Consider the following 13,376-nt stretch of genomic DNA (forward strand, 5'->3'; position numbering starts at 1 on the left):
GGAGGAAACACTATCTCTCGCTTACGCGCGCTGCTGGGAAAATGTTTCTGAAGGAGGGGGAAAGGCGGGGGCTCGAACTCCCTCCTCCCGCTGGCTACATCCCTCAGCAGCAGTGCAGCGGCATTATCGGCATTTTTAATTTTTATAGTTCTTTAAAAGATAGCCCGGGGTGACCTTGGTCTGGCCGTTTGCATTAGCGAGTGCCATCGGCGGCAGCAGCGGGCCGCGGCGACGCAGCCCCGAGCCTATACCGAGCAGCCCGGTTGCTCGGATTCAGTTCGCTGCTGCGCGTTACCACGTGTGCGGCTAGCAGTATTCGTTATCAAACAACAATTCAGCGATTGGGACCGCATGATTTTCTTCGTTAAACAGGCAAATTCGCTGTAGTGGTATTCGCTGTAGTGGCGTTCACAATACATAGGAAACACCGGAATCTGGCCAGGCCATACGGCATGCTTCGTTGTACAGGCCATTTCGTAGTAGAAGCGTTCGTTGTAGCGGCGTTTGACTGTATACATCTCACAGCCCTACGCGTCCTTACTGTTGCCATCCGCCGCATAGCGGTTTGGCTGGTGTGGTACACCGACACGTATACGACACTGAAATAACACCGACAGCCCTATGTTGGTACGCTAGAATAAAAACCGTAGTTTTTCCGAATTCCATTTAGCTAATTAGCTACAAAAAATGCTGAATTGCAAATTACAAGCAAACGTGCTTGGTTCGTCCACTGATTATAGTGCGCCCAGATTCGCTGGTCATACTTTCGACAGACTGGAAGGGCCCTGATGTTTTCCTATTTGCATACCTTTTATTGATCTTGCTATTATTATTTGCCCCCAATCTAGCTCCGCTGAATGCACATACAGCTTTCTTGGTCAGTCTCTCAAAATCGGGTTTTGCTGTATATTATGATTCCCATCATCATATACCATCATCATAAACAAGACAAGCACCGACACCATCATCATCATCAGTGCCAGCAAGGAAAGCCGCTGCCTGCATCTCTTGCTCCTCTAGAGGCCTCACCTGAGACCCTTTCAACGTCGACCCACGAAGACCTCTCCCGAGCCTGTATAGACTCTGCTGTCAGAGTCATCCCTTGGCTTCTTCTTAGCACCGAAGTTCAAAGCAAGAAGCTTCAGGCAACCCCGGGCCTATCTGCAATTTATCACCCCCAGCGACTGTGCCGGCCTAGGTTCGTATTCCATGCTAAGGTGCTTCCTAATACCCTATGGCGCTAAACCTTCTCCTGAACTCGTTGAATTTGCATCCTACGGTCTGCCGAGATTGTTCTGTAACCTGATCGTCATGCATATCGCCATTGTAACAGAAATTGTGCTGGCTTATGCACTACACCTTCAAATGGGGGTCTCACCTGATGCCGCTCTATAGACATTTTGCGATCACGTTTCTTCTGGGTAAGCATAGGAGGCTCATACCGGCTGGAACTGTTTCTCGTACTGATCATTGATGAAACCGGAGCCCCGCATGCGCACTGCGTGGAGTGGGGGGGGGTGTGGGAGACGTCTCTGGCGGAGAAATGATGCGTGGGCCTCGAGGGCGGGACGGTCTCTATCAGTTGACCTTCCCATTTCGATAAAAAATCGATAAACTGTTGCACGTTTCCACAATGGTTCCAGAACCTTCAATGGCATTCATTGTGGTCTTTGTGAGGCGTAAGCTCAGTGTGACATGCAGCGCCGTCTGATTAGATGGGCAATAGTGAGGTCTGGTACGACGCTATGCGTCGGAGCTCCGGGTGCCCGAGATGAGCTACAGATTTACGACTGCGTCCGTGCTGCCGGACCTGGCCACGTGTTGGTCCTCCACCACCTACGCTCGGAAGAACTTATAGTACGCGTGCAATCGACCAAGTGTACGTTGCACGACAGAAGGCAGAACACGTTTATGTAAAAAGCGATTCCTATGATAAGCTGAACTCATCTTTTTTCGTCTGCCTAATACATATTATGTCCAAAATTGGCAGGTTGGTCTGGTCACAACTAACAAATACTTTCTTGGAAAAGTTATCATTTGTCAGCACAGCACTTGCACGTGTTTGCTAATACTCATACCTTCGCACCTGGTACAAGGAGTAAAAATATGCTAATTTCGCCACTCATAAACAAACATGCCTGAACTTCTGAAGGTTCCTTTCGGTGCCGTGCACCACCTCGCTTCGGGAGAGCGAAATCGAAGAACGAAGACAATGATAGAAAACAGCAGAAGCAACGGTACATTGGATACACACATATTCACCAGTCCCCGAATCATCCTACGTCCATTCTGTACACTTGCGTGGCAACAAAGATTAATGTTGCATAAATAAGAAGCCCAACCAGCGCATTCTCACTAAAAAACACAGCCGCTACTTTCTGCTTTCTGCTGACAGGATGAGGAAGGGCGTTAAGAAGAAGAAGCGGGGAGTCAGACGCACGGCCAAGCAGCCCCCCGCAGCGTCCATCTCGGCTGCCTTGGTGAACGCCAAGTACGCCGGTCCCTCGAACAGCTCGATACCGAGCAGCCTAAGGAATTTCGAGGCTGGCATCCTGGACGCTCCAATCAGCGCCGCCGCCAGCACGGAGGCCATCGTGGCAGAGGACAAGGAACGCGCGCTGCCCCGGATGCCCTGCCGCCCCTGCGACACCGCGTACCCGGCAGTGCGAGGTCGACCCGGAAGGTCGCCGTCACCTCACGCCGGTCCTGGTGCAGAGAAACGCAGGTAGGTGCAGAGGGAAGGTAACCACCTGCAGAACCATCTGATTAAATCGCTGTTAAAAGGGGCCCTGAAAGGCGTTTTGAGCACACTAAATTGACTAGCGCAATCGTTAGATTGGGTCGTCAACATCATCTGTGCCAAGTATTCCTCTTTACGTGCAGCGGAAAGCTCACACTTTTGTTGCGAAGTTTGTCGCTTTTATCTCATCCTTCCCTTCGTGTTTTTGGACGCCGCCATCTTCACATGTCTACGTCATCGATTCCCAGATGTTCGTCATGAGCTAGACATCCTGCTATTGGGCGGCTTTTTCACGCACTTCCGGCAAAGAGATGAGTCGTCTGCTCAGCGTCGCCTCGCCGGCTGATCTGCCAGCGGAGTGCCGGAGTGCTTGCGCATTTCACAACAAACGAAACAAGTGTAAACAAATGCTTAACCGTTTGTATTGAATGCAACAGGGCCATAACACGACATGGATATTCTCTTACTTGAGGACGTTCCATAAAGAAAGCGTTGAAGCCCCGTGGCACTTCTTTCTTGCATTCGCAGAGAACGCCCTGAGCCGAATGCCCGGGTTTGACACATACATTTTATTCAACTTCAAAACAATCCAGAGATGCGTTTCGAACGAACACAACGTCACAACATGCGTTGCAAGTCCGAACCGCGATTGACAGACGATGGGTTGCCTCCTCCTGCCCCTCGTACATTCGGCACTCACGTCGCGCGAGGTTTGCAGGGACGAACAGCAGGTCACTTAATTCTGGCGCACAAGCCGAGATGGATTTTAGCCACGCACACTGCACATACCCCATGCGAGGTTGAGTCGTACGCCGCTCGAGAAAGATAATCCAGACCATGGGAAGCACTATCCACCCGCAGAAGCACAACGTCGCATTTCATCGCGAAACAAAGGCATCCACAACAAACACACCATCGCCTCCTGTAATTCCAAACGCATCTCGCACTTCCGAATGGGAGTGAGTAGTATGCCTGCAGTGCCCATATGCCGCGAGGTGGGGCCCCAAGCTGAACCGGGATCACGCAACCGTAACTGACTTCTAGAGCGGTTTGTGCCTTGTTGCCAGGGCAACCGATGTTTGAGATTGTCTAAAAATGGCGCTCGCTTCAGCGCTAGAAAGCTCAGAGCCGCGGCGGAGCATGTTTTGCCAACGTTGCCGCTCTCCACCACGCGTCGCCCCAAGCTGAACTGGCGTTTTGTGCACGGGTTCTGTATCGGTTTAAAATGTATTTTTCACATGCCGCCGGCAGGAATTACCACCGCCACAAAATAAGACCCGGCACCAGCGGGGCCACATCTGATAAGGCGCTTTTTGGATAAACAGTGCGCTGTGCATCCAAGGGAGCGAGCGCACGATCCCCCCGTGAGGCTGCAAGTTCGCCGCCGATAAAAAGTCACGTGCCGCCGATAGAAACTCCAGCCAACGCTCCGTGAGCCAACGTTACCAGAATAAGACTCCAGCAACGTACACCGCGAAAGGGCAAGGCCAGGCCACCGCACACATGCGGCCAGATTTTTCGTTCGCTTTTCAAGCCTTGAGCGGAGTGCGGGATTCATGGTGTCAATAAAGCTTGCCCGTAGCAGACGGCAGTGTCAGCAGCGCAATAGCGGAAGTACGTCACCGCCGAGGAGCGCAGCATCACGGGATGGAAGGCTTGCGCGCCGTCAACAGCGGAGAGTAAGTTGAAAGGGGAGGAAACGCGGCGCGACGATAATGCGCGGTTTTTGATTTATGATTTCTCAGCTAATACTCATCGCTTTAACAAAATTCTTGCGGGAGGAGATTGCTAATACATTGCTTTATTTGGTTACATGTACATCCACGCATCGGCGGATGGTATTTCAGGACCTCTTTAAATGGCTTCGGAGTCGCCACTGCCTCGTCTACTTTATTTAACACCCTTAGAAGCCCTCGTAGGTAGTCCTCGCAACAGCCCTGCACAGTGACCGAGTGTGCGAATTCGGCAAATGACGAACCAAGCAGATGATTTGACTTCAAAAGTTTCATGTGTTCTTGGACAACACGAAAGGCGGGAATGGCGTTTTGCATAGAGCTATGTCCGTCCGCAGGCGCCTTTTATCTGTTCAATAGACCTTATGCGAAATTGCTTGGTGATCTAGCAACACTGATGTAAACGAGACCGCGGCCATATAGGTACGGGCGCCGATCTGGAAGTCTCGTATTGTTTACTGTGGAAGAGTAGGTGACGGTAACACTGTATGGCTCAAACTGGACGGCGTTTTCCGGCTCCCGACCGCGGATTGTGGACGAATGACTTGACTGCGCTACCGACTGTGTCTGAAGACTTATACCACTCGGGGTGCCGCGCCAAACACCCATCCCAGCGGCAGCGGAGCAGGGCATGCCGCCTAGACACCGACGCGCATTGCTCGCCTTCATCGGTGCGGACGAACACGTGCGTCTAACAGTAAGTAAATCCTTCTTTCTTTTTTATTTGACGCGAGTTAACCGGTATGAGCATTTGTATACCACTTTGTTCACCATTGTTTACCATGCAAATGCGTAGCGGCGACCCTGTTGCAGTAACCGAGAAAGAGGAAAGCGACAGTCGCCAGACGTACCGCTAGTGGGTGGATTAGATATTTTCAAATGCTGTACATCGAATTTACAGGATGATTTTTGGCGAAGATAATTACGAAAAGGTTTCGGCGGTTTTCTGTGACGGTCGTCCGCCCGCGCGTTTGCCGCAAAGCAATCGCGTTTTGCGGCGAAGTCAACCACAAAAGCGCACATTCGCCTTGAATTTTCTTTTTTTGTGTGTGTGTTTTCATTATTTATTGCGCATGTTCTGTCGCAAAAATCTGTTTGTGTGTCTTTCTTCTCGTTTTTTTGGCGATGGGGTGGTTGTGTTTGTTTCTAAAGCGCATGTTTTGGTGCGTATAAATAGATAATACAGTAAAACCTCTTTAGCTCGAACTCACTGAACTAGAAGATTTTTTTTTATTCGATGGGTCATCGGTATAGCCCGAATGTTTACCTGTTTATCTCCAAGGGTGCTGGAAGTGAGTTCAAGATAATCATATTATTGCTTGCGTAAGTTATGACGAACACGATTATGCGGGTACTGGTATCATTACCCACTGTGAGGTTTTCAAATGTTAAACTTCCTTCTCTTGAAAATACATTAACAAAGCATGCAGAGATACTTGCACGCTCGAACTTGACAAACAATTTTGACATCATTGCTGTTTGAGGTGTAGATTATTGCCCTTGCAGCAGTGTTAAGCAAGACACAAAATCTGGTCATTTTGAGGCTGCGGCCACTGTTTTCTACTTGGTCCCTTTACCATAAACTGTAGCGGACTAGTCCTGTTCTTCCCTGAGTGATATTTACTGTTACTCTCTCTGTTCTTGCAGGTTGGGCTCATCCATGTGGTCAGCAGCTGCTTTCGCTCCCAGAAGTAAAGTGGCCGTCCCTATGTTGTGTGCCTCACCTTTGAGACGGACAGTGGGGCGATTGTGGAGGCAGCGTGCGAGTGCCCGGCGGTTTGCAGTGGAGCATGGAGTCACATCCTGGCTGCTGTGCACCTACTCGCCCCCTTGCAAGCCGAAGGTTTTAAGAGGAGCCACCGGAGCTTGCGTGCACTGAGCTGCCACAACAATGGGGACGTCCACGACAGCAGAGCATCAAGCCAGCGAGTGTCCAAGACATTGACTGGAGAAGCCCGCCAGAAAATGGCCCCTGCATTCCCTTGCCAATGCGTCTGTTCGATGCACGTCGAGTACAGGAGCAATGCGAGCAGCAACTAAGTGCCGTGCAGGCGCTTGGGAGAAAACTTGGTAGCCTTGGGAATGGGTTTTTTGCCCCAGTTGTGCTGGCCTCACCACCACAGTGACAGAAACAAGGACTGCCATGGCACCTGAAGGGTCACCTATGAGCTACCAGCAAGCATTCATGCCACATTTCACCGTGGTCATCTCGCGAGCACGCAGAGGCTGGGCAACGTCGTGTTTACTAGACCGCGGCATGCAGGGGTGCGCAAATGCTTCCCTTTGTTCCATTTATTTCCACAGTTTGCTACACTGTACGCGGGTATAAATCAGCGAAGTAGTTTAATTTACTGTGATTTTCACTGTGGATACAAAAAATGCAAAACCACTCAAGCTGATGCGCGGCGGCCTGATGCAACTGTGGTCGTTTTCTTTTTTTTTTTTTTTGAATAAAACTTGAAAATTGTCTCAGCTACCTACATCAATGGCCGCTATCATTACGTCGAAGGCATGCATGCAGCATGTGACAAACTAGAGGAGTGAGTGTGTATTTTAGTCGCAAAATATTCGACAGTAAATACATCGTGGCTGAAATGACAATAGGCACCAAGTTAATCTTAATGTAACAACAAACCTTTCAGCCCGGCAAATCGGGAACCAAGTGCAAAAGCTCGACGCTCGCATTTTCCACCGTTAGATCATCATAAACAGTGCACGCCACTTCTGCAACGACACGCGGATTAATGCAACATAAAAGAAGCCAACAACACACTCCCATACCGTGCGCGCCCGCCACAAAGGAAATTTTCAACCGCGCCGTGACGGCGTAGTGCGGCAAGAAAAGTTTGTTTACAGCCCTAGGTAAGAAAAGGCACGTGTAGGGGCTAAGCGGTACCATTTCACAATGGAATGAAGCGGGCGCAGAGCCACAGGGACGAGTAAAGAAACAGCCTAATTTTGGCAACGTGTGGTACTCTTTTCCCGGTCGAGCGTCGCTGTCAGTCGCATGAATAGGTGGCGCACGCTCAGGCTTCATTTAGAATACAAAGGCTGCACCACAGAATTCCCACGCAGCTGTATTTTTTATCCGAACAGCGTCTACGGAATCCCGCGCTTAGCGAACCAACGACAATTATTCGCTCCCAGCGCACCGCGCCCAGCGTGTCACAAAGGTTGCTCGCGCCGGCATAGTTCGCGTCAGAAAGTTTGTTCAAAGACGTGGAACTTCACGTACCTTTTCTCCATTTGGACCGGTATTTCCGCATTGCGTGCACTGCGGCACGAAGCAATGCTGCGGCATTGTAGTCCATCACCAAGAGCGGTCAATGCCCACCTTCTATATTTTGCTAATTGGTTTCGGTTTCAAACGACCGTACCAAAATGGCGGACCTAGTTACCGGAGTCGACGTGAGATGGCGGGGCGCATTTTGCATAGGGTCAATTGAATGCTCGGCCACTTAATTTATTGTATTTCGACTCTCTAGTGATTCGAATAGTCATTCTGCAGCATCGTGGCGGAGGCGCCCTCCGAGGACTTTGAGTGAATATTTCGATTCTCTGTGGCAAGTTTGCGATAAGATTGCCGTCATTGTTATCGGAACAAACATGCTTCTGAATGAATCAAAACAGCTGGGCGAGAGGGTTTAAGTCCATGTGCACTATGCGCAAAAAGACACATCCTAAAAGACGGTGGTGAACACAAACAGAGCGACAGTTCCAAGTGAAATTTATTTCGAGAAGAAACATATATGCACCGTCTAGGCGCATGTCACACATTGATATTGTACATTGCCTCACATGCTCTTGTCTAAAAGCGCTACTTCTTGCTAGCTTTTAAGAACCACACGTGTGTTTTGTCTTTATGACACCCTTTTATGCTCTATTCCATCTGATTCTCGCAGCAGTGCCAAATTATGGCTGCACGTTGGAGTGGCCATCGTCCTGGCGGCTTCCGTGGCTGGCATCGTCAACATGATGCTCGACACGGCAGACTCTGAGGACTGCGAGTCGAGCCACAGCGTGCAGCCGAAGCAGCTGTCGAACGTTTCGACCAACCACTCCGGCATTTCTCATCCAAACGGCACTACTGCGGACAACGCCGAAGAGACCACGCCGGCCTTGTCGAATATGAAGTTACTGGCAACCCGCGGACCGTGACAGTGCTTAATAGGCCGACGGGGGATTCGGACGGAACAGTCGACAATGCTTCAAGCAGCGGCATCAACTCAGAGCAAAACTCCGGGAACGCGAGTGCCGGCTCGAATGACTGGGCAACGCAAGAGGTTCTAGGCATTACTTCCCAGGGCTTCGTGCGTGGAGAAGTTAGGTCAGACACCGAGGCACCCGCGGAGATGTGGAATCGAACTGTGCTTTCGTCTTCAATGACTACAGATGGGTACTCGAATCAGACGACGCTGAAAGTAGACGGAGAGTATAACAGTGCGAGCCATAAAAAACTGTCGAGTGCACAGCGCATAACACGGGCGGAGCGCAAGTCTACGCAACACAGAGATGAGAAGAAAACGGCAGGAATTTTGCTCACGTTTCCAGAGAGCGGGACTACACAACGAAGTGTCCGCGGCAACCGGGACGGCGTACGGCAGCCTTTGGCTACAGCCGATGGTGGGCTCCGGTTACCGGAAATGTAACGTATCGCTTCTTTCTGGTGGAACTCGATCTCTCAACGACGGCAGGTGAACGCGTTCTTGGGGGGGAATATTTACCTGAAGGCGAGATTTCGCTGAATATGAGATCTCGTTTCGGAAAAAAACCGTGCATGAAGTGGTGAATAAACGGCGATCTTCTGTGCACGCACTTACACAACCGTGTCTTATGCGGTCAGCAGAGCAGTAGGGAAGCGTTCTGTCACCATGATTCGATGCTCACCAAGAACAACTATGAACTAAGGTGGCATTCGTTGTATTACGTACTTGTGATGGCTAAATTTCGCACATATTAATATAGTATATGGCAGAACGACGGGGCTATGATTAGAGCACTGCACGAGCCTGATTTTAAAGCCCGAGCCCGCTTTGTGAAACCCTGGCCCGGCATTCATAAGTGAGCCTGGCCCGGACCCCGCCCGGGCCCTCGTCGTCTCATGCCCAGGACCGGTCATTTATTTTTCAGCCTAGGGAGGGCCCCGTGTCCGTGACCAGGCCCTGTTATAGATGAAAAAAATTTGTTTATTATATTTCGATCAGTGTCTTCGTAGCGGGCCATCAGACGGATCATCTAGTCTACAAGCACGTCATGAACAGAAACGCAAAAAATAAGGGTTTAAAATTGCACGTACTTTAGTTTACACCGTCTGCAGTTCTCGCCACATTGGTATTACACGAGACAAACCACTACCTTTGATGACCAGACTCTTGGCAACTTCACGTGGTTGTCTTGGCCACAAGTTGGCATTGCTGAATTTTTTTGCTCCGCATTTGAATCGGTGAGTATGTACAGCCTCCCAAATTTTTAATAAAATTTGGCCCATCTCCCCACGAGAGGGGACTCGAGTAAATCCGTCGCGTAGGGGGTGGGTGTATTGTTTTAACGTTAGTGTTGGGGGGGGGTAGTGAATGTGTTAACTATTATTGCTTATTACTATTAATTATTATTATTTATTTTATATATTAATTATTACTTTCGTGATTTTGCGACTCGAGTCCCCCCTCGTGGAGAGATGGGCCCAGTTTTTCTTTTTTTCTGACGCAAGAAGTGAAGGAAAGGGGTAGGTTGTTGTAAGTCATTATTTATTTATTTGTTGCTGTTGTCGTTGTATTGGACGCTGAGAACGACGGCTTCGTGGTCGCTAAAGTGTACTGCTAAGGGGTCTTTAAGCAGTGGTCGTGCGTTGCAGCAACTGGTGAAGACGAGATCGATGAAACTGCTGCCGTGTATCAGCAGCTTCTTGACGTAGTTTGAATGAGTCAAGGATATAAGACGCGTTCGTACCCTTTGATTCTGTGTCGCTTTTGTGGCGCAGTGGGAAGAGCCCCATGTACCTGGCGTTCCGCCCACAGGGTCTTGGGATCGAAACCAGGCGCCGATAAGTATCATTTTTTATATAGTGTAGGGGGAGGGGTGCGGACCTGTTGTTGAGAGCGAGGAGGGTAGCGTGATGTGGGAGAGGAGGTGTGGGGGAGAGGGCGCACCTGCGCGCTGAGATGCTGCGTACGGACGGCGGACGCTACATGTGAGTTAAAGAAATGCTCTGCATTTAATATAGCGGGAGCGACGACCGATCGGCTTGTCAGTGCCTTATCACGATGTTCACCGGCAAAATTGGAGAGAGTATTCGCCCACGCGCATAGAACTATATGTATTGCGGGAGCGTCGCGTGCTCCGCTGTTCTCCTCAGGGCAACACACCCCCTGTATTTCTAACCTTGCAAGGTAGTTTCGCTACCGCCAAAGATAGGTAATAAGTAGCGTGGGGCACAAGTTTGTATTTTTATCATATTTGTCGCATTATATCGCACAGTTGCCTAAGGCCATTCCGGTCATAAAACTGGTTCTGTTATACGTTTATTTATTTTTTGAGTGGCATTCATCACAATGTGCGGGGTAAGTGATCCGAAAGAAAAATCAAACGCACATTTGATATGCGCATGCGCTTCAAACAACCACGGTTTCTCGTGAAGAAAGCCATTCAGATGCAGTGGCATGGGGAGTACCACTCTCAAGGAAACAGCGTAGCAGACGGCACGCATACAGCAAGTAGCCCTATGCGCGTGCGCGCACACTCGCGTATTTTGCCCGTGAACACCGTAACGAAACGCTGACATGCCGATCGGTCATCGCTCCCGCTGTATTATTAAAAATTTGGGAGGCTGCACACATGAAAGAGAAAAAGTAACCACTCCGGCGATTACTATGAACTGAAATGTTTATTTCTAAGACAGGACAAGCAAGCTCTCCAGGGCACAACTATCAGGCACATGTAGCGGGCACACATGTGCACTTGTCTCAAGTTCAAATACACGTTCACTCTTCTTTTAACTCCTTTGTGTAGAAAGCGCAACTTGTTCAAACCTGTTAATGCAGGCTTATAATACAACGATGTTATCACTGTAGGTCATCCCACACCCCTGGCTCGTACCTATTGGCCTGCGGAGGACAAGAGTGGGGCGTCATATGAAAGAAAGGGGGCTGCGCTGGAGTCTGCCCGGTCTTGTGGTCACGCTGCGTCATGGGCACAGAGTAATCGTGCTCGGCAGTATGAAGACGCCTGCTCTCGGCCGCACCACCGAAGTAGCGCAGCATTGATGAATGAGGCTCTATGGCCGGGTCGTCCACTGGCATCACGACGCGGCACATTTCACCCGCTTCTGAGTGTGCTGGGACAGAAGATGCAGCCCCGTGTTGTTGGCTGCTGCAGTGTCGTGTGTCTAACGGTCGACCTTCAGGTGTCATGGTGTGGTCCATGGCGTGGAGGACCGAGCCACACTGCAATTCGAAATCTGGGGACACTGCGGTAGCCGTTCCACATGGGTCAGCAGCCTTTCGGTAGTGAGGCTGCGATGCTGCCACTGCTGCTGCTCCTCTTGTAGAGACGCCGCAATGGCATTCGGACCAAAAGCATGAACACTGCCCCGATGGCGCAATGTTACCTTTTACGTTTGCAGATGCCAGAAAAGGCGCGAATTGCTGGTCGAAGGGGGGCAGAGAGGTGTGCTCCGGGGTGTTCTGTTTCATGAGCTTGTAGAGCAAATCACCACGACGTTCTTTTCCTGTGCTCTCAGTGTTTCCGCCGTCACGAAGTCTCGAAGACTTTCTCATAGATACACGCTGACGTTCGTTGGGGCGCGGGTGGTCATGGAATCCCTCAGATTGGAAGAACACCGCCGAGTCTGTGTGGCGCCAGATGTGCAGTACCGGGGATCCGCAGTAACCACTGCAAGGCTGTAATTGCAAGCTCCCCAGGCACCCAAGGTTAGGGCACGGCTTGCCTTCCTGGTTCTTGCGGTCCTCGTTGGAGACATGTGGCCTTAGACGCACGCTGCGTCCGGTGTCTGACACGCACTGCAGGCTGCATACCATAACACCGAGGCATTTTTTTTTCTGTTGGAAGTACGGCTTGTCTTTGGCCCAGCTGAGTCGCATGGCCCAGCCTGACGCATGTCGCTGGGCCTCCACGCAGTCGGCACGGTACACGTAGCGGCAGAAGCCGTCCGGCCACTCCTGGAACTCGTCGAACACGTTCAAATAAGGCATATGGCTGTCGTAGATGTTCCAGTTGGCTGGGTTATGGCCCGGTCCAGCGTCACAGGCATTGGCCATGACGCGCCCGGGCGAATGGTGACCCCGGTTGCGTCCGATGAGTCTTGCCCAGTCAGAGCAATGATGGCGCCGCGTTCTCGTTGTCAACGGTGTTCATCAACTCGCCGACACCGGAATCGCTCGCTCAGATGACCATGGCAGCGTATTTTTTCGTGGTCGTTAAGGATCCTCGGAAATTGCTACTTCAGCCCACAGTAGAACGCTGGGGCACTATTGCAGCTCGTCGTTCACGGTGTAAGGTCAGCGGAGTGACTGCGACGCTGATCGTTGGTAATGCAACTAAATATAGCATGTTCCTGGCCAGGATCAATTTCGTGTCTTGAAATAACCGCGGGTAATTCAGACGAAGCATTAGCCACTTTTGATACAGAAATGTCATTCCCTAAAAAAGAGATAAAAAATTGGTGAGGGTGTGTTTGCACTTAGGATCTGTGCGCGTGTACGGCGGGTACACTTGTCTGATATACGTGGCCATTGAGAGGTATATCTGTGATTTCTTTAGAACATGAGGTTTCCAGTTGATACTGTGGGCTTCTGTCGTATCGCTTTCTTTTTTAATGCGATAGCGTTATTAGGTTCATTTTTCGATTATCCCGTGCCTGCTAGCCATCCGCTATCAGCCGTGCC

At 50.5% G+C, this 13,376-nt stretch overlaps 1 protein-coding gene across 1 annotated transcript; it reads right to left on the reverse strand.

Moving 5' to 3' along the window:
- Window positions 1–11,348: 11,348 nt before the first annotated feature.
- Window positions 11,349–13,096, reverse strand: LOC144158720 (uncharacterized). The gene has a single exon (XM_077689800.1). It carries the CDS (start codon window positions 12,747–12,749, stop codon window positions 11,535–11,537), a length of 1,215 nt encoding a protein of 404 aa, XP_077545926.1. The 5' UTR covers window positions 12,750–13,096; the 3' UTR covers window positions 11,349–11,534.
- Between the last annotated feature and the right edge of the window lie 280 nt (window positions 13,097–13,376).

Source organism: Haemaphysalis longicornis, unplaced genomic scaffold (genome assembly GCF_048455015.1).
Source record: "Haemaphysalis longicornis isolate Haplotype H1 unplaced genomic scaffold, Haemaphysalis longicornis Haplotype H1 scaffold_10, whole genome shotgun sequence".
NCBI lineage: Eukaryota > Metazoa > Arthropoda > Arachnida > Ixodida > Ixodidae > Haemaphysalis > Haemaphysalis longicornis.

Excerpts from the sequence above, each read along its gene's own strand:
- LOC144158720 (XM_077689800.1), bottom strand. The coding sequence starts at position 12,749 with ATGGCCAATGCCTGTGACGCTGGACCGGGCCATAACCCAGCCAACTGG.